The sequence below is a fragment of the Gobio gobio genome, assembly GCF_949357685.1.
Source record: "Gobio gobio genome assembly, chromosome: 6".
NCBI lineage: Eukaryota > Metazoa > Chordata > Actinopteri > Cypriniformes > Gobionidae > Gobio > Gobio gobio.
This window is the reverse complement of record NC_137102.1, coordinates 48,607,700-48,635,694: the sequence shown is the minus strand read 5'-3', so window position 1 is coordinate 48,635,694 and position 27,995 is coordinate 48,607,700. Positions and strand designations below refer to the sequence as shown.

Genomic DNA, 27,995 nt, shown 5'->3' with positions numbered 1-27,995 from the left:
ATAATAAGATGTATAAATGTATATTTAAATTGTTTATTAATCCTTTACTTACACTTTCTAAATGATCTGATGAACCACTGACAATTCCTAAATAACTGGTTTGTAAATAATGTATTACTTAATTTAGAAATGATAAATTGATAATTTATAAAGTATGTAGGGCTGCAACTAACGATTATTTTAATAATCGATTAATCTGACGATTATTTCTTTGATTAATCGATGAATCAGATAAAAAAAAAAATTATTTCCAATCCTTTATTCAAAAAAAGAACTGACAGTGCAAATTCACAGTGCAAAAAATCTTCAGAAAGTGCAAAGGTTGCTACAATAAATCTATTTTTATAAAGAAAAATACTAATCAGAAAACTTAACAGGATGTTAGAACTTGTTCTCTACCCTACACTCAGACGCACACACTCACAAACAAAAATTAATGGGTTTAGTTAAATTGTAATGCATTAAGAATTTCTCTAAAATGTCCCATTATATACTCCTGGAGAAAACATCTACTGTATTAACTTATTAATATGAATGATATTAAATCCAGACACAGATTTAACTGCTGTGACATATTAAAAAAATATTATGTAACAATTAAATAAAACTACTCCTCCTAAAGAAGAACACAATGTCTTATTTTTAATGAATGATATGCATTCTTTATAACAACTTGCATACAACATTCCTTATAGATTAAATATGGATTAAATAATTAATGTTTAATAAATATAATGAATCCTTATTAAAACTAAAGCAGGTTAATGGACTGCTGTCACTTTAAGACCGAATGCTGACCTAAAATGACAATAGATATTAATCATAGTTTTTGTCATTCAAAGATGGTTTTGATTTTCGTCTCGTTTTTGTCTGTGAAAAATGTTGTTGATTAAAATACTGACAAATTATTGGTCAACGAAATTAACATAGCAACAGATTGAAAAATGAATGGGCCAAAAAAGGCAAGTGAATAAAAACGTGTCTTTAGTCTTGCAAACTATACCACCCCCAGGGCCGGCGTTTGCTATAGGCGAGCTAGGCGGTTGCCTAGGGCGACAAATGTGTTGGGGGCGCAGCCAGGCGCCCTCTAGTGGCGCCCTTAAACTTACTTCCCATTAAGCATAGAATTAAAACAAGCGAAATAAAACATACTGTTTATTAAACATGATCATCCTTGGGCGCCCCCTCAGCCGCAAGTTTAATTACTTAACCTGATTATTAGATTGAATTGATAGTGAGTATTGTCGAGCACAGGCGTTCAGGCGGTTGGTCAGGCATGTGCTCATCACTGGCGCGTTCTTCAAAAATGAAGCGGTCTAAACCCTCGAGTGCACAGGGACGGAAAAAGAGAAAGGCAGACGATCACAAGAAAGCCCAGTATAGAGGTAAGTCTTCTCATCTCAGCCATAAAGGTGTCAAACGAAATAAATTTACTTCGTATTATCGATATTATCAACTAATATTGGACGGCATTGGACGTTTTATTGCTGTCACTAAGCTATCACTAGCTAGCTAGTTATCTACATATTTCTACGCATTTCACTGACAATAAGGAAATCCAGACGAGCCAAATTTTAATGCTGCGTCAATTTTGAAGGTGAATAGAAATGCCAGAAACAACTGTTCATCTTTTATTATTTAAGATAGGGATAGAGCTACGAGAACTTATATATTTTAATTTTGTAGTGGTAAGTACAGTGTATCCATAATAGCACTTTTGTTTGTAGAGGGCAAAGTTAATCCAGTTTATGGGTCATCATTTGCTTAAGAGTTTTTGCACAGTTTATGGAGTTAATATTTGGTAAATATCCTTTAACATTCTTTCTAGCATTTGTGTATGAACAATTTATTGCAGTTGATCCTTCAAGTCTTAATTTTCTTGATTAAGTGTTGGAGTGACTATAAAAGCCTTTTTGTTTGTTCATCCATAGTTTGAGTCATAATTTGTTAAATATCCTCCAACGTTCTTTGTAACATTTTTGTATCATTTAAGTCATAATTAGCTTTTTAAGTCTTGGAGTAACTATAGGAGCATTTTTGTTTGTATAGTTTTTATAAATACTTAACCCCATTTGTGCCCAATTTTTTTCTGAATGGCATGTCCTGCATTTATTTTCCCCAGGTTTTTGTATTTTTTCTTGAAAATCGTATTTGAATCTGTGGCAACTATAGTTGCCGGTGGGCAAATATGTTGTAGCCTATGCACCCCTTCAATGTCAAATATGTATAAGAGGAGAACATTTAGCATCTAACTCAAAATAACTGCTTTCAAAACTCAATCTCGCCTAGGGCAACCAAAGAGCTAGAGCCGGCCCTGACCACCCCTGCTTTACTACTGTTATTAACAAGCTTGTGATCAGATTAAAGGCAGGACGAGGATCGTAAACGTGAGCATCGCGATCATTTGGCGTTTGAAAAAAATAAAACCCATGAAATTATATTCATATGACATGCTGTTACATTCCATGTGTTTTCATTAACATGTTTTGGAGGGTGTTTGTTTCTCTTCCACTTTTTGTCTGTTTGGTTAATTTCTTTAGGGAATCCTCACTACGGACGAACATTATTGACGTCACTACGTCATGCGTAACGATTGACGTTCGGCCAATCGGCGGACGTGCCTGCAGGATAAGAGGCCTCGTTTCCCATGGATGGCCAGTGAGCAGATCAACGCGAACTCTCACTCATTGCTGTCTCTGTCTTAGTCATATTTGTGACTGTCAAAGTATTCTAATTGTTATGAGAAGTCTCTGCTTTAGTCATATTTGTGACTGTCAAAGTATTCTAATTGTTATGAGAAGTCTCTGCTTTAGTCATATTTGTGACTGTCAAAGTATCCTAACTGTTATGAGAAGCCTTTGCTTAATCTGTCCTTGTTAACTCTATCTTGGAGTTTGTTCGTTGCTATGTTAGAGTTAGACTCGTCACGTTTGAGAGTGCTTGCGATAATTGTATTGCCGGCAGGTGTTTGAGATCAGAGCGTTACACGCGTATGAGTCTCATGGTGAAATAACTCGTCAGTGGAGGTCGGATTTCTTTGTTTTGTGTTAGTTATTTGTCTATTTACTTCCATTTAGATAGTTAGTTTTCTCTAATGTTATTTAGTTAGAAAGAGAGATCGCCCTCAATTGTAATTTTGTTTGGTAGTTAGTGTAGTTTATTTATAGCGTCGCATACGCTGAAGATTTCGGTTTGGTTTCTACATTTTTCTTTGTTAGTTAGTATTAGAGGTTGGGTTAGTAATCATTGGGTTTTATTTTGATTATTTCATTGATTTGGGCGACTCTTGTTATTCTTGATTCTTTCGTGTTCTGTTACTTTTCATTATGGTGATTTTTGTGGTATTGTTTTCCTGGGAATAAATTACTTTAATGTCATTTATTCAGGTTGTTGGATGTTTTTCTACCTGCACCCCTCAACAGTCACATCTCACATAAATGTTGCGTCATCCCTTTTAAACATCTTTTAAACACGTAACACATGCTGAAACATATGCCACTGTACCTGGGATGAAGGCATTTCACACGTGACGCAAGCAGAACACCTGCATGTGAACTCCTCCAGCAGTGTTCAGGGCTATCATGGTTGTCATGTCAACAAATGCACGTGCACATCCCCTGGTAGGATGACAGAGTTTACGACAGTAGTAGAGGACAATACTGTTTCCCAACTGTAGGGGGACCCCGAGAACAAAACCTACCTAGTGCTGCTTTAATGCTTCATAAATGATGAATTAACTATTTACTAATGCTTAACTAATGCTTCATAGCGTGTAGTTATTATAAAGTGTTACCGACCCTTTTCACATTTCCGGGTTTCTCAGAGCGGAAGTCGTCATAGTTGGGTTAACTATTGTAGTTGTGATTAAGAAAATACATTAAATATTTTTTTTATGTGTGTCCATTTGCTCAAATAGCAAAAGAAAAATGCAACAATAGTGATTTCACAACTTTCAAAAAGAGGGAAAAAATAGAATGAGATTAATAACGGCAGTCAAAAGAGAGAAATATGTTCATTTTCACCATCACTCCCATAGAGGCTGTATTAGAAACACCCTCACAGCAGCGATAACTTGTCTTTTTGTAATTTGATGCAAAAGTAATAAAATGCAAAGTATTAGTGTTATAAATGTACATACATTTTTTAAAAAAGAAAAAAAAAAAGAAACGCAAGATTTACAGTAAAAAAAAAGCATCATCACAGTCTGTGAAAAGGGTCTATTAATGAGGTTTTCACATTTCTCCATTATATACTTTCAGCTGTTCTTTTAAAAAACAATAACGTCCAGTTTTACTCTTCAAAGTACTTTTTACAGGAAAAAAGTGGAGCATTGTACGCTCTAGTATTACTAATGCTGTTTAACGTATGGTACATCCACTGGCTAATCAACTGTCTAAATGTAAAATAGAGATCCAAAGAAGTTCTCATAAAATGGGCACTGAAAACTGGCCTGGTACAGTGTGCATCAACAGGAAGTGCTTTGACATCATCAAAGGCTGTGAGCAGCAGGTCTGGAACTGCTTCTGAGAGCTCAGGTATCTTTCACTGATAGACATAATGTGTTGATGCATATGGTGCCATTTTCAGTAGGGTTCATGCTTCGCTATGCAAACATGCTTTTCTTCTCTCTTTCTCTCTGCATAAAGACCTGTTGTGTTTGTCCTCCATCCTTCTAGCAGAGAGGCTGAAGGGTGGAGCACTGACAAACAAAGAAGGTGAAGAGTAAATCTAGTGACTATTCTGCATGGATTTTTTATCCTGCTCACCTGACTTTCATCCTCACCTACAATAACACTACAACTATTAACATGCTCACACACAAACATACATTCAGAAAATTACAGGAGATTCAATAAGTAAACCATTCAAGACTGGGTGGTACAGTTTGCGAACAAATTGTAAGTGCATTACAGTAAATTGTGGAAGAGGTTCAATGTCAAATTAGATTAATGTTAACCATGATAGAAAAATTTGGACATTTGTAATTTTTCTGAACAATTTTTTAACTGGTCATTTTTAAGAACATCATTATATTAACAATACACATATTCGCATATTGTTTGACAACCAGAAAGGGTCCAAGACTGTGTGTCTTAATTCTGAGCAATATATGATAAAACTTTACAATAAGGTTTCATTAGTTAACTACTTTAGTTAACATGAACTAATAATAAACAATATTTCTGCAGCATTTATTAATCTTATTTAATGTTAATTTCAACGGTTGTATTTGTTAAAGGGGTACTTCAGCGCTGGAAAGATACAAGTGTATTTAAATTTGGGTCATTTATGTAGTAGAAATGTGAAATTATTTTTTAAGTTGGTGCCTTCTAGACTGAGAAAAGCCAGAAAATGTATTTTTGGCTCATATGGATGAAAGACAACAACTCCCAGAATGCACTTGCTTCCCTGCCCTACGAGGCCACTCCCAAGCCACGCCTACTGGTTACATCTCTTGCCCACCACGGCACTGCCCCACCGTTGTTTTCATTTTTATAGTAATAAAATTATTTAGTTCACTGCAATTAAAAACTGAACGTGTCTGCTCAATACAGCACGAGCCGAATGAGTGTCGCAGCACAAATGCAGCAGGAGTCCGATTTCCACAGAGAGTGAGGAGATGACAGACCAGATGATCGCAGAAGATTTGGTTTCAAAGCGAAATGCGCCAATTTTAGTGAGTTTGTCATTGTACCGTTTTGTTGTTGTGTTTTCATGAACACACAATTCAAGCGACCCGCCCAGAATGGCGCTAATTTTAAACCAAAACTAAAATGAGCACGGACGATCGGCATTCATTCATGGCCGCATTGTCAGTCATTCACGGCCGCACAGTGTGTGTCCAGTCTGGCGCGTTTTCACTTCATGCCAATGGAAGCTTAATTTTTATAGGAATTCCTTCACTGGTTTTCGTCCTCACCATAGCACTGAGACTGCTCTTGTCAGAATAACCAATGATTTGCTGCTGGCAGCTGACTCTGGGCTTTTAACCATACATGTTCTTCTTGACTTGAGCGCTGCATTTGACACTGTTTCACATAAGATTCTTCTCGACAGGTTCGCTTCAATTGGGATTGCTGGCACTGCTCTTTCTTGGTTTAGGTCGTATCTTTCTGGACGCACACAGCATGTTAAATTAAAAGGTTTTAAATCAAGAACATCTGCAGTCACCACTGGTGTTCCCCAGGGTTCTGTTTTGGGCCCACTACTTTTCATTATTTATATGCTTCCCCTTGGTTATATTTTGAGAAAACATGGTATTAATTTTCATTGTTATGCGGATGACACTCAACTTTACCTGTCTGCCAAACCGACTGGTTCTTTTCCTCCACCATCTTTGTCCAGCTGTTTAGCTGAAATTAAAGACTGGCTTTCAGTGAACTTCTTGCAGCTAAATGGCAACAAAACTGAACCCTTACCTGTTGGCACTAGATCCGTTTTATCGAAATCTAATAATTTTTCTTTGTACATTGACAATAATGCAATATCTCCTTCCTCACAGGTTAAAAGTTTGGGTGTTATCATGGGTGTTATCTTACATTCTGCGAGTGAGATCCCACCCCTGTGGGCGGGTTGCGGAACTAGATCCTACTACTGGCTGTAGTCTTTAACCTCTTTTTTCCAGACATAAAATACGTAAATCTCTTGTCTCAGGGGGATTTGAGGGGGGGAAGCACGATCATTCGAATATACTACCGGGTTTCTACTTATACAAAGCTTAATGCTAAATCGCTGAAGTAACCCTTTAACAATAGTTAATTCATTGTGAGTGAACTAACATGAACAGTTGTATTTTTATGAACTAACTAACAAAGACTAATAAAAACTACAAAAGAGACATTATAGTGTAACCATTTATTTTTTCATATTTGAAATGAACAAATGTTTTTGATAATTTGCTGTATAATGCAAAAAAGTACTTATTTAAATCTGAATAAGTGTCCGCATACTTTTTAGACAGTGGGGTCCCGAAAGACCACTTTGAGAATTTTTTATATTTGATATTTAAACCTGTAAAGAAAGTTTTAGAACAAAGAAACATCATGACATTTGATGAAGAAACATTTCTAGGTAAAATATCAAATAATTAAAGGGATAGTTCACTCAAAACGAAAATTCTGTCATCATTTACTTACCCTCAAGTTGTTCTTAAGCCCAAAATATACTTCGGCCATTCGTGTGATTTTTTGTCATCGTGCAGCTAAATGTTTGTGACTGTGCAGGTGGTGCACGTACAACCGCGCATATGCGAGTGATTTGAGCGCTTGAAAAACAAAATCCATAGATAGTGCGTACACGCCAAACGCGTCTTTCCTCGCTCACGGCCAAAGGAGTATACTTTGAAAGACTTGCAGGCCTTCAGGCTGTATGAGTTGCTGGTCCCCATTGACTTCCATAGTATGAAGTACATGACTAGAGAAGTCAATGGGGACCAGAAACTGTTTTGCCAATATCAAAATTCTTCAAAATATCTTATTTTGTTTCAACAGACGAAAATCATATAGGTTCAGAAAAAATTTATGTGACCGCACCTTAAAGTCGACATGAAACGGAAGTTGCAATATTTTTTTTTATTTCCTATTGTGACATATAACCGAGTGAAAAAAAGGTAGGACGGAACTTGATTTTATCGATGGGAATTGATTGGATGGTAATGCAAAATGCAAAACAGAAGCATTTTCATCAGTGGTTTCTGACCTTCAGTCTCCACTGTACATATACAGTTTAAACCTTCTGTGTTTAACCTGCTACATGGTCGAGTGAGAGCATATGTGCAGTCGACACTTTTTCCCCCAAATATGCTGATTAAAGGGAATATTATCAATGCAGTTTCACAGCAGTGCAGACCTCTCCTCTCCAATTGAGTCACACACACCTCGACACATTGCCGCAGTGCTAATCGCCATGCCAACAGACAAACCCACCCATGTGAACATTATATTAGAGTGAACTCATAAAGAGACAGGGGGAATGACCTGTGTTTGTGGACATGGTAAATGTATCTCAGTGGGAGAGATTTGCACACTGTAAGACAAAACGAAGGTCGGATAAGACGTTCACTTCACACATATGCACGTCTTATCCGAACAACCCTGCCAATCATAAACACACACAATGTGGCTGATGCAAAAACCAATCTAATAGCATGTGGAGATTTCATTTTGAAGCTTACTGTATGTAGGGTGACTGCAAGGTTGTGAATGCGTGTTCGTGTCTTAATGTGTGTGCTGTGTCTGTGTTAAAACAGATGGTCTAGACTGAACGCTGTGCTCTCAGAGAGGGAAAAGCACCTAAATTGAATACTGAAAGGATACTAGCAGTTACTGCAGAAACAGAGAGTGAGGGAGAGAAAGGCACTACTGCAATGCAGACATCAGCAGTTCCTAATATGGCAATGTCCAGTTCTCCTCCTCATCCCCCCTACACTTTACACCTTACAACACCCTTAAATCAAGTCCACACTGCAGCTTACATATGATCAAAAGCAGCACTGTATGCATTACCAGTGCACTATCAGCAGATTCATGTTATCACTGCCTTACCTATGATAGTAACTGCAAGGAAAACCTGAAGAAAATTATGTCCATTCCAAAATAATTTCCACATGTAAGGCCTTTTAATGCTTGTTCTATGAAAATCACTATGAAGGCATTATGACAGACTAATGAAAGCTTTATTCGGTACTAAGGATGCACTGATATTAAAATGTAAGTCAATACCAATAAGCAATTTTTATGGCCAATAAGTAGCTGTATATTAAAATTCTATACTATTACTATTACACTTTAGTTTAGGGTCCAATTCTCACTATTAACTAACTATTTTTGCCTCAATACACTCCTAATTACTGCTTATTAATAGTAAGTTAGTGGTAAGGTTAGGTATTGGGTAGGAGTAAGGGATGTAGAATAAGGCATTAATATGTGCTTTATAAGTACTAATAATCCAATATCCTAGTAATATCAATATGCATGCTATATAAAGCAACCCTAAACTAAAGTTAAACCGAATTAATAATAATAATATAAAAACAAAAGACTAAAAATGAAAATAAATAATTTTAAATACAAGTGAATTTAGTCATCACAACATGTCTCACAACAGTATGAAAATATTAGGGATATTCATGATGAGATTTGCTAAAGATTACATTTAACAGCGTTAGCTTCAGTTGGTACAAGTGATGCACTGATATTAAAATTATGATTGATAGGCTGATAATTATGTTCAATATATTAATTCTATACTATATTGTCTAAATAATTCATAATAAATCAAAAAATAAAACTTAAATGCTAGTAAATTTAGGCATTACAAAATTATAATTCACAGTATGATAATGAATATTAATTTTGAGACATCGTTATTAAATTATGATTTTTAAAATCTTATTTTACAGTTAAATATTATAATAGTAATATTGTTTTAGTTAATATTTTTTAATATTTAAATATTATTATTATTATTGATATCTAATCACAACATTTTTGGATAAATTGCGCAGCCCTACTAACCTGGTGATTTTTTAAAATTGCAAATCACAATTTTTATCCAATTATTTCCCCCCAAATTGTGCATTCCTAGTACCGATTGTACATTCCTTATTGGTACACATTGCAACAGTCTTTTGAAAGCATTTGCAGATTCACATCACTACTAAGATAAACCCTTACACTCTAAATCTGAATGTATGTCAGTTCTGCAACAGAAAAAAATGAAGGTGTAGTGCCAAATCACTTGCCATCTGTATGGGGGTCTTGCAGAGGTCTCTCTCAGTCACGAGTCTCTCCTGGTCAGTGACATAGAGGCCTTTCTGTGCGAGGGCCTGGATGATGGCGTTATGACCCAGCAGAGGTTTAGCCGCGTCGCTCCTGAGGATCAGACTCCCCGCGCGGCAATACAACTCCGCAGACAGCAGCAGAGACACAACGGGCGGCTTCACATGCTCCTGATCATACTGGTCCTGGTAAAACGGATCGTCCAACTCCACAGGTACACAGTCTGAAGAGAGAAAGAGAGAGACTGTGATTACACAACCAAATGTGTTTAAGAATTTGGAGGGTAATGAGAAAAAGTGATTACTTGAGCTGGTCATGTGAGGTGAGTAAAACATATTTGTCAAAAAACAGTTCTATTCAATTCTTTTGGTGTAAAAAAAAGAACTTAATGTGCCTTTAAATCTGATTCAAGATCAATGCTTGGTCAGACAGAGTGATGTGAGGTCAATGAGTGGAATCTGAAAAGAAAGACACACTGTTTTCAGACTAATCCCATTATGGCTCTCACTTAATCTGATTTACTGAAGCTCTTCAGAAAAGCACCATAGACCCAAACACACACAAACAGACAGGTACAGGCATGCATGAATTCAGTCACACACACAGACTGCAATCACTGGGCAGACACAATTACACACAACAAACGTAAACACCCAGGTACAGGCCTGCAAGAACTGAGTCACGAGCACTTGCCCACAAAATAAAAGGCGGTTTGATGCACGCAAACAGAAAATAACATCTGCAAACAGACTGACAATTCAACTCTGTTTCTGACGCTGAAGTGTGACTGTAAAATGTCTGAGTCTAGAAGGCCAAGGAAATTCCTGGCATCCCATAATGCTTCAGCGTGAGTCAGACTACAGGCAATGTAGATTCCTGCTCTTCCCGGGTCATTTCCTTTCAGTATGTCTTTGTGTATGTGTGTTCATTTTCAGCAGCAGGAAATGTGTCTTAAAGGTGCAGTACAGTTCTTGCTTCACCTCTTAAGCTGGGACCATTTTTGGGATTTGGCCTACCCAAATTGAAAACCTTCCCATACCCACATACAGTGGTCTAAATACAAAATCTTTGTGTCACCCCCACCCCCCCAGAAAATACTAGAAAAAATTATTTTGTCTGTATCATGTTGTTTGCAAGATTTATTCAAATGGTTCTGAAGGGATCCTGTACAGGGTCCGCAGAGTTTAAGTAAATAAAACATTACAAATAACAAAATGAAGGGTAAAAAATACATTTTAAGATTAAATTAAATTAATTGAAAATAAATAAATAGATAAATAAAAATCTCTATTAGTCAGCTATGTCTGTGTGCTTGTTGATTTTCTTTTTCAGCAGCAGGAAACTTAAAGGAGCAGTAAGGTCTCTTTGTTAGATGATCTTAAACGCATGCATCGTTGTATCAGTGTGTAATGCCTGCTACTGACTGTGCGATTTCGGCAATCCTATAAGATCATTACAAATCACACTTTATGACATTGATCTAATAAACTTGGGTATATATGTATGTAGACCGTCCGATGATGACACCTATTGAATCATGGGCTACGACGCAAGTTAGAATCAAATAATAAAATGCCATTAGCATGTGCTAGTGGTAAACTAAAAGAGCAAGAGGAATCACACTTGTGGTATTTGTATGTGCACTGAAAAAGAAGAATGGATTGCGGTCATGGCTAGGGAATAAAGGCCAACTTGAGATGCCAATTTTGTAAATGGAGCCAGAGGTAAGTAGTTTTAAGTTTTAGCGCCATGTGGCTATGATCAATATGGCATTTCATGTTGCAATTTTATTGGCTTGTCAGTAGACATAGGTCATAGTCAAGTCAACTTTATTTATATAGTGCTTTTTACAATACAGATTATTTCAAAGCAGCTGTACAGTAATAACAGGAAAATAATGCAACAATGTTTGTTTTCGGCTGAACAGCAGATCTAGAAGAAAATTAGAGGTCGACTGTGGCGAGGTGGAAGAGCGAGAGACATGGGAGGAGCGAGCGAGATCGGTGTGCGTGATTGAGAATGAACGTCACCTGCGAGGCACACCGGTCTCGAGTCCTCTCATGAGGAAGCACGGAGGCATATGGACCAGGGGCCCGTTTCAGAAAGGAGGTTAAGTGAAAACTCTGAGTATGTTAACCCTGAAATAAGGGAAACTCTGGGTTTTCTGTTTCAGAATGGGAGGTATGTCAAACCCGAGAAAGCAGGGTAAGCCAAGCCCGTTTCTGAAAGAGAGGTAACTTATACTCAGAGTCAGTTACCAGGGTAACTTACTCTGTGAACCTAACCTGGTCAGGAGCAGGTTTTCTTTGGTAAACACAGAGTTTCTTTCGTTCTCCTCCCCCTTTTTAAAGCACCAACAGTGTTTAAATAGTTTATTCATTCATTCAAACGCCACAAATGCTTTTCTTACGGAGTATTTTGGTCGTATTTCAAGTATAAATATAAAAAAATATATAAATTTAATCTAAATCTAAAGTAAGCAAAGTTTACTTAAAACAAATTAAATTATCTGCCACTTGACAAAAATAAAAAGTAAGAAAAGGCATTCTTTGCAGGAACATTCATTGCTCATATTTTCATCATGAGGACACTGTCAAAGTGACAAAAATGGCATGTCCTTTTATACAGGATCCTGACGTTCACTTGATAATCCTCTAGAAGTAACCTAATAATTCGAATTTCCTTTAGGATTTCCAGTGGTTGGACGCATTGATGACACTCATATTCCCATCATCACACTTTCTGAAAACGGATTACTGTATGGAATGGAAGGATACTGCCAGATGGTAGTACGAGATATATGGCATAACCACCACCACAGCTGTTAAATACATTTATTTACAATTTTTATGGTCATATTTATTTCCTTCAAATACTTTATTCTTTTTCCTGTTGGATGTTAAAATTCTTCCTCCATCTCCTCTTCATCTGTCAGTGGTGCTGGAGTTTGGCTGGCCTGAGTAGAAGTCAATAATGTCATTACCCTGATTAATAAATGTAACAGGTGGGATCAGAGAACATTTCATTATGTGAAAAAAGCATAGACCCTTTTCACATTTCTGGGTTTCCGAAGCTGAAGTCGTCATAGTTGGGTTAACTCTTATAGCGGTGAATGAGAGAATACATTAAATATATATTTTTGTGTCTCCATTTGCTCAAATAGCAAAAGAAAAACTCCACAATAGTGATTTCAAAAAGATGGAAAAATTAAAGTGAGACTGATAACTGCAGTGAAAAGAGAGAAAGATGTTAATTTTCACTATCACTCCCATAGACGCTGTATTAGAAACACTCTCACAGCAGCGGTAACTTGATTTTTGTAATTTGATGCAAAAGTAATATAATACAAAGTATTAGTGTTATAAATGTACATACATAAAAAATAAATTAAAAAAACGTTGCAGGATTTACGATATTGATGACCATTAAAACACGTCATCACTGTGAAAAGGGTCTATGTGGGAAAAGCTGCTGCACATTGGACACTGAATGATATTTAATTAATATGTCAAATGTAAAGTCATTAAACCAACACCCATGAACATTTTATGCTTAAAGCTTTACCTGATTGAATTATGTTTTTATTTTTCATTTTTAGCTGCTGCCACATTCTTTGTTTGCCTTTTGGATACCATGAAAATTAAACTTAATTAAAATAATTAAGAATTAAACTTACATATTGACCCAGAAGTATGCAAACATCTTTTTGTTGGGTGCTGTTGCCATGGTGAATCGTAATTTCGGAGCTCCATTGATCGTGGCTTTTCATAGTTGGAGTGCATGAGCTTAACTCAGAGTCAGTCTACTCAGAGTTGATTGAACTACCTCAATTCAGCTGTTCTGAAACCCAAAACTCAGAGTTTCCCATCTCAGAGTAAGTCAACTCAGAGTTCAGGTTTAAACTCAGAGTTGGTTGAACCTCCTTACTGAAATGCGCCCCAGGCCTGGACTTTTAGTTGTGTTTTATTTATGTTTTGTTTATGTATGTGCGCGGCAGTCGTCCGTGAGGGGCTGCCGCTTTTACTTTCACTTTGTTCATTTATTTTATTAAAGTATGTTGTATTGTTCGCCGGTTCCCGCCTCCTTCTTCCCTGAACCTACATACGTTACTACATCGACCGATTCATCGGTTTTGCAAAAATCCACACCGATAGTTTTTCCGAGTTGCGTCCGTTGCTGGAGCGGCTGAGACGGATGCGCTATTCTTACACAGTACAAGAGCTCTGAGAAGGGTCTGTTCTGCTGGCAGTATATAGCACGAGACTGTACCTTTAAAGGTACACAACTGGTCCTTAGGGTACAATTATACTATTGTTTTCCTCTACTTAGAGCAGCAGGGGTAGGCAAGTTTGGTCCTAGTGAGTCACTGTCCTGCAGAGTTTGGCTCCAACCCTGAAAGACATCTATAAAAGCTCTTATTAAGAATTAACAGAGGTTTAGATGTTGATGTTTTATTGAAAATACGTGGTCACCATTATGGCGATCAAAGTCTTGTTTAGTTGGGCAGTTTGATTCTTGGCTTTTTATGCGAGCCAAGAATCAAATCAAACTGTATTTTTGATACAGTGTTAACAAAACACATAATCTGTTCAAATCAGAAGAAGCCATAAACAAAAATTGTCATGAGGAAAAATGTTTGACTAAACTCATCACCGACTAAAAATGTTAATAAATAATATTCACCAACAATACTTTCTTGCCACAGATCAGACATTCTGAATTCAGATTTTTAAATACATTCTAAGGGGGAAAAGGTTTAGATGCACACAGATATCAAGCAAGAATCAGCATATGAATCTCAACAATGGTGACATACTTAATGCTGCAATGCATGCTGGGAGCCATGAGTTTTATACTGTAGTGGCTTAGTAGGGTTGGAGCTAAACTCTGCAGGACATCAGCTCTCTAGGACCAAACTTGCCTACCCCTGACTTAGAGGTACAAAAATGTACCCTAAAGGGTACCACCCCAGTGACGGCCACTTGTACCTTAAAAGGTACAATTTTGTACTTTTTTGAGAGTGTACCGCAGCTCTGGAGAAAACAATGATGTCATCATTTAGCTCAGTTCTAGTAAAATGGTGTCAATGCAGGCAGATCAATAATATTGTTGAATATTAAGTGTCACCAACTAAGCAAGCCAAAAGCTAAAGGCGACAGTGCCAAGGAACCAAAACTCCATCAGGTGACAGAATGGGAAAACAAAACCTTGGGAGAAACCAGGCTCAGTCGGGGGCCAGTTCTCCTCTGGCCAGCAGCAAACACTGAGATGATCATGCTAAATTTCTGACACTGTCAGAAAATGATTGCAGGCTATCTTTGGTCACAAGACCATGACAACGGCCGCCTTTGAACCTCTCTCACTGCACGACGTAGGACGTTTAGGGGCCATGACCACAGAAATTGCCACTATTGGTCATCTTTTGTCTGGGAGAGCCTAAAGTCATACAATGTGTAGCGGACATAAGTGATTTTTTATTAAGTGTGAATTCACTCAACTTTTTCTTAAACACCTGCCATCCAGTTTAACCAGGCGCTAAAAGTACTGTAAAATCATATAGTGTACACAAATAAATGTAAAACAACTGATTTAAGAAAGTCTTGTATATTTGGGATAGCTTTGATTTCACCTGTCCCCAATTGGACAAGTTTCTTATGGGGAGTTAACATAAGGAAAAAAACATTTTTTTTTAATAAAAAATATAATCTTCCACACTATTGATTTATTTAGTTTTTGAATGACTAGCTGACCATCATTATCCATCCCTTTTTTTCTCCATTAGCATTAACTTAAAACTGCTGGCAACAGTATGTTCCTATATTTACAGAGGCATCAGAAAACTCTTAAAATCATCCCCCCCATAACCTTTATGAAAAGCTGCTGCGTCAATGGAAACCCTTTCCCTGCCAGTCTCCACTAGTTCAGAGCCAAAAGCATAAAACACACTCACACACACTCCTGTAAAGCTTACAGTTTTTCCTGAACATGCTCATAAAGAGCTGCCTGGTTATGGAAAGGTTTTTTTCCCCCTGCGTTTCATCCCAACTCGGACAGAGGCAGGAAGCGGCTCTCGAAGGCATGACAAACACAGGGAGGAAGTGAGGGGTCAGAAAGAGAAAAGCCTGAGGCAGCAAGTCACCACGACCCACAAATGCCTTTAAAGAGTCCAACCCCTGCACTTTTGTTTAAATATTACAGTAAGTAAACATAACTCATTAAGTAAACATAAAATAGTTTTAAGGTCCATTCACAGATAGTATACTACATTCTGTAGAAATTTTCAAGATATTTCAGGAATATGCTTATAATAATCATTCCAAACAACTTGACCAAAAATTATAATTCTGTCATGATTTACTCAAATCTGCTATGTTTTTTCTTCAAAAAGCCACCAAAAGCATTATAAACGAATCATAAAAATTAGGGATGGATATTGACACAAATTTCACGATTCGATTCTATTTCCATTCACAAGCTTTCGATTCAATTCGATTACGATTCGATTCAATATCAATTATTGCAGATATATCAGATACAGTAAATGGCAAATTTTCTTGGAGGAAAAAATGTCTTAACTACTGCTGTAAACTATACCTGGTAGTCAGTAGGTAGGCCTACATTACTATAATATTGAAGGTGAACATTAACTGATTTAAATACAAACATAAATTACACTCAATTATGTTTTTTTTAATAATAATAAAGTTATAATTCTAACTTTACAATTACATAATCATATTTCTACTCTAATTAGTTTTTTTTAAATATAAACATTTAAATGGTGGCAATCATAAAAACTTGACGGATTTATTCTAACATGCATAGAGGAACATTAAAAATTATAATGGACAGCCTATGTAATATGGTGCATATATTTATTAAAATGCTCCTCTCTAGAGTTAATTTTTCTAGCTGACTAATGAGTTTATGGACAGTGATGGATATGGTTTTTCTGAGGTAAATGTGATGTTACGTGACATTGTTTACAAGATGTTTAATTGACATCTTTCCGTGATTGAAACACTTATTGAGCGATTACATGTGACGTGATAAAGATTTCAGTGCTTTGTACTAATCTTTTAACATACCTTGACGTTCATTCATGTTTATTTCGATGTTTTGACGAAAAGACGAAAGAGACTTTGTATCTTATCAAAAGTAACAAAGCACAAAGACTATTGCGATTTATTGGCTGGGAGGGGCTCTACAACTTTAGGTTCATTCATCAACTGAAAACAGGATGACTAATCGATTCGTGGGATTTAAGAATCGATCGGTTCATAAAAATGAGAATCGATTTTTACCCAGCCCTAATAAAAATGCTCCCAGTTATCTGAAGCCATAAAATCAGACCAAAATTCATAAGTCACATAATTCACTGATAAACTTCCCCTCCAGTTTGTCTGAACTAGTTTCAACTAAAGAACTGGTTTAATTTGTAAATTAATAATTTGACTAATATCTTGAACAGGATCAAATGTTCCATTAAACATATTTGACTCAAAACAACACTTCACAAATCAGGCAATGCCTTATAAACTCTTATCTTATAAACTCTTACTCTCCTGAACAAAGAAAGGAAAGTAGGGCACACTAGTGTGTTTCTCACACTAAATCATCATAGCTTCAAAATGGCTTTGTCATCTTAGAGCTTGACAGCCTTAGTCCTAAAAAAAGCAGCCAGAATATTCGAAAATGTCAACTTTTGAGGAAAAAAATAAGTAATTTGGGGTTTGGTGAGTTAATGATGACAGAATAATATTTCTGTCAGACTTGGCATTTGCGCTATTTACATTTCTCATAACACAGAAAAACATTAATTTAGTCAGTCTCATATAAAAATCTGCTGACACTATTATCTTAAGATGCACAATCACACTATGGATTTCTCATCTGTAGCATGGGCATGTTACATTTAATGTCCTTAATAACAGTTCACAGCGAGAATAACAGTGCACACAGTCACATGTGAACGTCACACACTCCCAGCAGCCCTCAGGCTTCAGTGATGTAACAGAAACGAATGCTCTCTGTCGTGGTATGTGCAGTATGCCACAGATGTTAGGCTGGGGGGAAAGACAGCACAACAGTATGAAGGCCTACTGGCACTCAAAGCAGCTGTTTGTGGCCTTGTTTATTTTTCATTTCCGAGCAAAATATCAGAATGAACAGACATCCACCAGACTCTATTTTCAATCTAAGGATGCCTGGCAATGGTGGGGCTCATTTTCCTGTGTTTGTTTCTCATGCTGATCAGCAGTTTCATTCTACTGCGAAGAGCGGCGACTGATGGGGAGATGTTATCACCCATGGTACTCTTGGTATTTTTACATGGCACTACCATATATAGAATTATCAAGGTAAATGAATGTTATTTTCACATCCCTCTCTTGTGAAAAATAGTACACTTTAGCATACTTTTAAAAAGAGAACTTATTACGGAAATAATTACATTTCTATTAAATGCAACTAAATTATACTTTTATGTCATTTCTATTGAGACTTGTATGTCGTGTTTGAATATGCAGATGCATCTCAATAAATTAGAATGTCATGGGTTTATTTCAGTAATTCAACTTAAAAGGTGAAACTAATGTATTATATAGACTCCTTGCATGCAAAGTGAGATATTTCAAGCCTTTATTTGTTATATCTTATAGCTTATGAAAACCCCAAATTCAAAATCTCAGAAAATTTGAATATTACATGAAATCAATAAAAAAAGGATTTTAAGTAGAGAAATGTCGACCCTCTGAAAAGTATAATCATGCATAGGGCTGGGCGATAAAACGATAACGATATGTATCGCGATAGACATGTAATCGATATCAATAAAAAATGCGTTTGATAAAACGTTCAATAATTTTTTTCTTCGTCAGAAAGAAACCAGAGGTTGCGAAGCAAGTAGGGATGAAACGATTACCGGTTTCACGATAAACCACGATAAAATTTAGTGACGGTTAGTAATATCGTATAAAATTTTATTATCATTAAAACCGCGTGTGATTATCACGGTTGTGAAAACTCGCGGTAAATCTTGTCCAGTCAGCGTCAGTCTGGCGCACCGCTGTTTTCTGAATGAGGAGAAATGGCAGAAAGCAGTGACAGCACTCGGGGGATTGTTCTGCCTTCTAAAAGGACCAAATCTGAGGCGTGGTCATATTTTGGCTTTTACAAAAGTCCTGAGGGAAACTTAATCTAAGATGGTCACCCTGTCTGCAAACATGCCAGAAGAAAGTCGCTGTAATAGGGAAAACACTTCAAAACTACGAACGCAAGGCAAGTGGACTTTGACCTCAATACCAAACCTACGTCTGGGAAATAATAACGTGAAGCGAACAAACAAGTTCAGACAAGACTAGGGTGACATTTAAGTGATAATAATCAGGGTTTGACATTAACAACCGCCATTTGCGAGTGTAACGTTATTTCGGCTGCACACTAGCCACTCTGGCTGTTGAACTTATAATAGTCTTCTCAAAAGCCATCTGTTATAATCACGTTGCGCATTATAAGCACTTACACGTGCTTCTATTGAGTTTATGAAAGCGACGTCGTCTCATAATCAGAGGCGTTCAGATTAGCGGAGTTTTGTTCAGAGCGCGCGCCGCTCTCACTCGCTGAAATCTGCACTCAAAGCAGAGATAAACGTGCGCTGTACGCAGGAGATTCATTCATCATACAGTGGATGACTGCTTTTGTTCTATTTCAGCAGCGAAAATGGTTTTAAAAAAAAACACAGCAGAACCACAGCGCATCTGATATGACTGGCATAACGCAGGCGAATTTAGGGACCGTCTGTAAAGTTACATACAACATTGGTAACGTTATACACGTTTCAAACTTCAATAGCATTTGAAGAGAATGACAGTCATAAAAAGACTGTAAAGTGTTCATCTAGGTGCCAGGTATGATGCACACATTTTGATATTTAATAAAATTGGTGAAACTAACAAAAACTGTCAAATCATATGGAAATATGGATATGCATTATTTCACTAGGATACTGTTTGGGCTCTAACACAAAATATGCTAGATTTAAATGTGTCTGATAGAACACTGATGAGAATATTGCTTGGGAATATATTTACAGTGATAATATTAGAGATTATATTTACGACAAATTATTATTATTTATGTGTTATGCATTGCTATTGATGACGGCCATTAAGGAAGGAAATCCCACAGAATCTAGCTTAAAAAAGTGCTTAGAGCTGCTTTAGTTATTTGTTGTTTGTTGAATTTCAAATATAAAACTTGTTGAAATGTTTTAAGTGTGTGCATCTGTTCTTTTTGAACACTTTCATTTCGTTTGAACAAAACCGTGATAATATTGATAACCGTGATAATTTGGGTCACTATAATCGTGATGTTAAATTTCCATACCGTTTCATCCCTAGAAGCAAGTTTGGTTGCATGAACAAAGGCACTCACTCTCTGGTAACCAAGCAACGTAGGGAGTGACAGGCTAACAGCCAATCGTGTAACTGTATCATGTCTGGTTGCGCCATATCGTTGTCTCGTGTTGGATTCATTCTTCAGTAAACAGAACCGGCGTGGAGTGATAAGTGGAAAATGAGTGCCGCAGCGAGCGAGGAAATTGTTAATAAAACAGGAAAACAAGTCAGCTCGCCAGTATGGCAGTTTTTTGGCTTGTATAAGTCTAAATGTAGTCAGACCAATGTCATCTGCAAGACTGTCGTCCCCACCAAGACTGGTAATACCACAAACTTGTTTTACCAGCCTTGTTATACTTTCGTCTGGCTCCGCAGCGCGAGTCTCCGCTGACAGCGTGCATGCGCCTCGTTCGTTGGGGGAAGTGTTTATACTCGATGCCCTCGCCGTTGTGCTATTCTTGACTTTGGTTGAATCCGAAATCGCCCCCTAAACCCTCAATCACTATTCCCTACTTTAGTCCACTGATACAGTTCACTTGAAGGAGTGAATGAAAACGATTGAGCGAATTCGGACAGCCGCTGTGTGTACATCGGCTGTACACTCGTTATTGCGGTGCAATGTGGGATAGAATGAGTGCACTCAATAACGTCCACTATGGTTTCGGACACCACTACAAATGGCTGTCCCCTCAAATAGTGCACTATGTAGGGTATAGGCGGCGATTTCGGATTCAGCCTTTGAAACTACATGGAGAGGTACTCTGCATCAGTGCCTTATAGGGCTGGGTAAAAATATCGATTCATCAATGCATTGCAATTATTTGTTTCTCAATTCAATATCGATTCATCAAATCCTATGAATCGATTCAGCCCACCGGCCAGTGGCGGCGCTGTGGGTAACACTCTAGTGAGAGCGTTCAGCGCGGTTCAGCGTTGTACAAGACGCGCTTTACAAAAACAGCAAGATGGAAGACAGCAGCTGCGCTCCGTTCAAGCCTGCACCGCCAACGTTAAAAGCCGACGTAAATAAGTAAATAAGCCAAAGGTTCTCTGATCAGCTGTTCAGTGTTATTTATTGTGTTGACAAAATAGCACTTTGTAATGTTATCATATCTATGGTTGTACTTTCTTTTATGAGTATGCACATTTTGTGCTTCTGTTTACATTTCTTTTATAACTTGAATGTATAGGAAGAAAGAAATATACTTAGGTACTTCATTACTTGTGTATTTACTTATTATTGAATCGATATCGAAGCTAATAAATCAATATCGAATCGAATCGAAATCTAATCGAATTTAAGCCTCAAGAATCGAATCGAATTGTCAAATTCCTAATAATACCCAGCCCTAGTGCCTTATGACAAAGCCTTGTTTATATTTTAATTATTTGAGTGTTTTCCATGCTTGTGTTGACATTTCTGCCGTTATAACTGAGGGGATTATAATCAGAGGAAGATTAAGTTTAAAATAAAAATGTTTAAAAGTAAAATATTTTTCTCCTGGTCCTTATTTTAAGTGGGTCATAAAACATATAAATAATTATCGATATCGACGAATTATTGATACAGTTTTCAGCCATATCGCCCAGCCCTAATCATGCATGTGTACTCAGTACTTGGTTTGGGCCCCTTTTGCATGAATTACTGCCACAATGCGGCGTGGCATGGATGCTATCAGCCTGTGGCACTGCTGAGGTGTTATGGAAGACCAGGATGCTTCAATAGCGGCCTTGAGCTCTTCTGCATTGTTCGGTCTCATGTCTCTCATCTTTCTCTTGGCAATGCCCCATAGATTCTCTATGGGGTTCAGGTCAGGCGAGTTTGCTGGCCAATCAAGCACAGTAATCCCATGGTCACTGAACCAGGTTTTGGTACTTATTGGCAGTGTGGGCAGGTGCCAAGTCCTGCTGGAAAATGAAGTCAGCATCTCCATAAAGCTTGTCTGCTGAAGGAAGCATGAAGTGCTCAAAAATGTCCTGGTAGACCGCTGCGTTGACTCTGGACTTAATAAAGCACAGTGGACCAACACCAGCCGATGACATGGCTCCCCAAACCAACACAGACTGTGGAAACTTCACACTGGACTTCAAGCATCTTGGATTGTGTGCCTCTCCATTCTTCCTCCAGACTCTGGGACCTTAGTTTCCAAATGAGATGCAAAATTTGCTCTAATGAGAAGAGAGGAGCAACAGACCTGTTCTTTATTTCTTTAGCCCAGGAAAAACTCTTCTGACGACATTTGAAGCCCATGTCCAGGATCCATCTGTGTGTGGTGGCTCTTGATGCAGTAACTCCAGCCTCAGTCCACTCCTTGTGAAGCTCCCCCACACATTTGAATGGCAATTTCCTGACAATCTTCTCCATGCTGCAGTCATCCCTGCAGCTTGTGCACCTTTTTCTTCCACACTTTTCCCTTCCACTCAACTTTCTATTAATGTGCTTTGATACAGCACATTGAGAACATCCAACTTCTTTTGCAATTCCCTTTTGAGTCTGTCCCTCCTTGTGGAAGGTGTCAATGATGTTTTCTGCACAACTGTCAGGTCAGCAGTCTTCCCCATGATTGTGAATTCTACTCAACCAGACTGAGAAACCATTTAAAGGCTCAGGAACTCTTTGCAGATGTTTTGGTTGATTAGCTGATTAGAGTGTGACACTTTGAGCATAACCTTTTCACAATATTCTCATTTTCTGAGATTTTGAATTTGGGGTTTTCATAAGCTGTAAGCCATAATCATCAAAATTATAACAAATAAAGGCTTGACATATCTCACTTTGCATGTAATGAGTCTATATAATATGTTAGTTTCACCTTTTAAGTTGAATTACTTAAATAAATTAACTTTTCCACAACATCCTAATTTATTGAGATGCACCTGTACACTAATTTTTCAACTAAACATCGAAATAAATCTAATTAATAAACTAAATTAACCATTTAAACTAAATTACTGATCTAATTATTGATCCAAAGCCCACACTGTCACTGTATGATAATTGAAATGAACTGATGACATCAGCGTTTTTTCCAGAATGGCTATACAGCTGAATAAAATTATGCTGCATTATTTTCCTGTTTAACACTGTAAAGCTGCTTTGAAACAATCTACATTGTTAAAAGCGCTATATAAATAAAGTTGACTTGACTTGACTGTATTTGTAATTACACATTAGAAATGATGAAGTCGCAATTTAGTACATTTAAATGTAATACTGAGTAACAAACTACAGTTAAAATTATAATCAAGTGGATGTGCTTTAATATGTTAGTCAACTACACTGCAAAAAATGCTCTTCTTATTTAGTATTTTTGTCTTGTTTCGAGTCCAAATATCTGAAAATTCTTAAATCAAGATGCATTACTAGATAGGTAAAATTATATAAGACATTTTTTCTTGTCTTTTTTTCCAAGTTTTTGCTTAAAACAAGCTAAATTATCTGCCAATGGGGTGAGCAAAATAATCTTATTTCTGTTTGGGACAGAAACAAGAAACAAGATTTCAATCAGAAACAAGATTATTTTTCTCACTCCATTGGCAGATAATTTTACTTGTTTTAGGCAAAAACTCACTAAATTTTCAAGAAAACAAGAAAAATAATCTTATGTCATTTTACTTATCTAGTAAAAGCATCTTGATTTAAGAATTTTTAGATATTTAGACTAGAAACAAGACACAATTACTAAGTAAGAAGAGCATTTTTTGCAGTGTAGTCCACGAACAAGTGTACTTGACAAATGATTATTAAATGTGTAGGCCGTCTGCCAGAAGCTAGTTATTTTAGTTTTTAAAGTTTTAAATATGGATATTTTTCTTACACAAACGCATCGCTTTGCTTCAGAAGGCCTTTATTAACCCCACCGGAGCCGTGTGGATTACTTTTATAATGGATGGATGCACTTTTTGGGCTTCAAAATCTCATCCTCTCTTTACTGTCATTATTACGCTTGGACATTATTTATATTTAATATAACTCGTTTAAAAGAAAAAAGTCATATACAACTAGGATGGCTTGAGGGCGAGTAAATCATGGGGTAAGTTTCATTTTTGGGTGAACTATCCCTTTAATCTAATACAGGGGATTCAGAGACATCTGCAATATAAATCGGAGTAAATCCATGCTTTATCAACCACATTAGAGTTCATGTCCACCAGCAAAAAAAGCTTTTTTACACACACACACACACACTTCTGTCAGGAGCCATCTTCATCTTGGCCCTGTTGCATTGGCGTCTCTTTTGTGGGCGCTCTAGCAATAAAAGCCACATTGCTTGTTGTCCATGCAAGTTAGATTGTCTGTCTTTATGTTAATTCCAGCATCCTCCATTGGGAGTTATTTTGGAAAATTCAATCCTATTACAGTGTGCAGAAGCGGGGAATCTGCTTTGAGCATTTATTATGGACTGTGGAGATGGACACAGAGCCATAAGCCAGACTGTGGCCTTTCATGAGTCTATGCAGGGATCCAGGCTAATGATTTTTGCAGACTTGGCAGTAGTTACTTACCACCATGTAGATGTTTGTCAAATTCCCTGCTTTTAACCTCTGTGCACTTAAAATCAGATTTGGGCCTGATTTCACAGACGGGGCTTAGATTAAACCAGGATTAGGCCTTAGTTCAATTAGGACATTTAAGTTTTTTTTTTTTTTTTTTTTTAAACGTACACTCTAAAAAAAAAAAGGTTCTATATTGCACCAAAAATGGTTCTTGGCTCGTAATCATAGGGGAACCTTTTTTAGTGCTATATAGCACCAATTTTGGTGCTTCAGTGGTTCTTCAGCGGTTCTTCAGAGGTTCTTCACCGGTTCTTCAGAGGTTCTTCACCGGTTCTTTGACTAAGGTGCTATATAGCACCTCTGAAGAACCGCTGAAGAACCACTGAAGCACCAAAATTGGTGCTATATAGCACTAAAAAAGGTTCCCCTATGATTACGAGACTTTTTTTTAGAGTGTACCGTAGAAAAAAACATTACTGGTGTGCATCTTGAGACAAATCAATGGCACTGATATATTTTAAGACAAGTTGCTCTCAGTTAAAACAGTTTAAACATGTATTTTAGTCTGGGACTATCTTAAACCTTGTCTGTGAAACCGGAGGTTTAACTTTTAATCTTGTTTATGACTCCTAAGAGAACATCCGAGTTAATGCAAATAAGTTAATTCATTATCTTCTCAAAATTGAACAAATTGGTGTTACCATTAACAAAATTAAAAAAAAAGTAACATAGTTATGAAAGACAAAACAATTGATGAAAAGGTATATTAAAACCAGGGGATTTCAATCTTTTAAATGCTACTGACTTCCAAATATAATTATCCTAGCCATCCTAGAAATTTAAAAGGGATCTAGGTATAGTTTTTTTTTATTCTGTGAGAAATTAATATTATAAATGTCTAAATATTTTGAAAATATTTAGTTAATTTTAAGTTACATAATGATAATGCTCATTATAATAATACATTTATTTTAGGCCTGTCAAACGATTAATTGTGATTGTGGTTACATTAATATATGTGTTTTTTACTGTGAATAAATATTATGTATATTTGAATACTCAAAAAACAATGCTCAAAAACATGTATATATTTAAGAAATATGTACATGTATATACTGTATATATTAGGGCTGTCAAAAGATTAATCGCATCCAAAATAAAAGTTTGTGTTTACATAATCTATGTGTGTGTGCTCTGTTAATTATTATTTATATATAAATACACACACAATCATGTATATATTTAAAAATATATATATAATTTTTATATATAAAACATTTATATTTATATATATTATAGATAATATAAATGTATATACAGTATATACATGCAAATATTTCTTAAATATATACATGAATGTGTGTGTATTTATATATAAATAATAATGAACAGAGTACACACACATATATAATGTATCTTTTATTTTCGATGCGATTAATCGCGATACACAAATATAAATATTATTTTTTTCTTAAATATATACATGCATGCATGTGTATATATATATATATATATATATATATATATATATATATATATATATATATATATATATATATATATATATATATATATATATATACACACATCATAATTATAAACAGTACACACACATATATTACGTAAACAAACTTTTATTTTGATGTGATTAATCGCGATTAATCGTTTGACAGCACTAATTGACTTACACATTTATTTACTTAATAGTTAATAAAATTTATTTATTTTCTAATTAATTTTATACACATTACTTTTACTTAATTATTTGATTATTTTCATCTTTAAAAATGTTTTGTATCTGTAAATATTTCCACGGACCCCCAAGCACTCCCTTGCGACCCACTTAGGGGTCCGGGACCCCCAAATTGAAAACCCCTGTATAAAGCAATTGAGAAACAGCTATTACCCTTATTGTGGCAACTTCCCCCAGCACTCAAAATATGGATTTTCAAACCTTCAAGCGCCACCTACCAGATCCAAAGGCTTTGGCGATGAGCCACGTCAAACTGCATGATATCTTGGCCCTTGTGAAATCATAGTGATCAACAGATTTGATCGTCGGCACGATGAACGTCCTCCTGCTCTCCTTGATCTCTGCGGCATCACCCATCTTGACATCTACGCGTGGCTGCATCACGTCCCACGGGACTATGAGATCAGAGCGGTAGACGACATTCCCATGCTTAAATATGATGAGAAATATAACGGGTCGGCCCAAACACTCGTGCAGTCCAATAACCCTCCTCTCATATATTGATTATATACACGGAAACAATCCCAACTGCATCCCCCAGCGCCGGATTCAATATCCAACAAGCGATTCCAAGCGTCTGCACTAGTTCTCATCCGTTTCCCGGCAATGCATTATATCCTCAAGTTGGTGTAGATGACAAAAATCAATATTTCATAGGTGACACAAGCGCCATGATGAGGGATGTCACGTTTAATGGCGAGGAGAGGCGATCGATGAGTTCACCGCATTGTGTCATGATTTCTCCTCTTCTTCAACTTTTGTAACTGTCCTTCTTAAAATCTGTTCTTCTCCCTGCGGTCCGCCTGCCGCACTGGCCTGGAAAAAAAAGTCGAAAGATGAGTGCGCATGCGCGAAACGCCCAGACGCAGACAAGCACTGCTGGCTGGGGCACATTCACGCAGCTGTCAAATAAAAACTCATCTTTACCACCTCACACCTCATTTTATTACCGTACTTTTCTACACTGTTTTCTATTTTACACATCTATTCTTTTATTTCTTTAAAAATGCGCATACTGATTATGTAGGTTAGGCGTCCGCTGAATAAAACAATCTTTTTTTACTGTAATGTTTCTAAAATTGTTTGGATTTCAATTGCTGTGAATGTTAAAAATTTTGACTTCAGGTCATTTTGGACAATAATAAATAGTGACTCAATTATACTCATTGAGTGACTAAAAGTAGGCTATAGCCTATTTTCAATCTTAAAATAAGATTAAATTAGATTTAATGTACTATATCTCTTTATCAAAATATTACATGATCACTCACTACCCCTACAACTGTTTTTAGACCTTAGATATTAAACTTAGATATTCAAATATTGTAAATATATATATAGAAGTAAAGCCTGATAGGTTTGTGTGTGGGTGTAATATATTTATAATATAATCACATATAAATATTATAATTAGTGAAATATATAATTGACAGGGAAGAGGTTAAAACTGTGTGTGTGTGTGTGTGTGTGTGTGTGTGTGTGTGTGTGTGTGTGTGTGTGTGTGTGTGTGTGTGTGTGTGTGTGTGTGTGTGTGTGTGTGTGTGTGTGTGTGTGTGTGTGTGTGTGTGT

At 36.6% G+C, this 27,995-nt stretch overlaps 1 protein-coding gene across 4 annotated transcripts in view; it reads right to left on the bottom strand.

Moving 5' to 3' along the window:
* The window catches only part of camsap2b (calmodulin regulated spectrin-associated protein family, member 2b), a 123,758-nt gene extending 96,501 nt beyond the window's left edge, over positions 1–27,257 (bottom strand). The window contains exons 1-2 of one of the 4 annotated variants that reach the window (XM_079818958.1): positions 26,645–27,257; positions 9,743–10,002 (exon numbers count right to left, since the gene is read on the bottom strand). In XM_079818958.1, coding sequence (XP_079675084.1) covers positions 9,743–10,002; positions 26,645–26,807 — 423 coding nt within the window. In that variant the 5' untranslated portion in view covers positions 26,808–27,257. The remainder of the gene's footprint in view (positions 1–9,742; positions 10,003–26,644) is intronic. The other 3 variants (XM_079818960.1, XM_079818959.1, XM_079818957.1) reach the window with 3 other exon arrangements.
* Between the last annotated feature and the right edge of the window lie 738 nt (positions 27,258–27,995).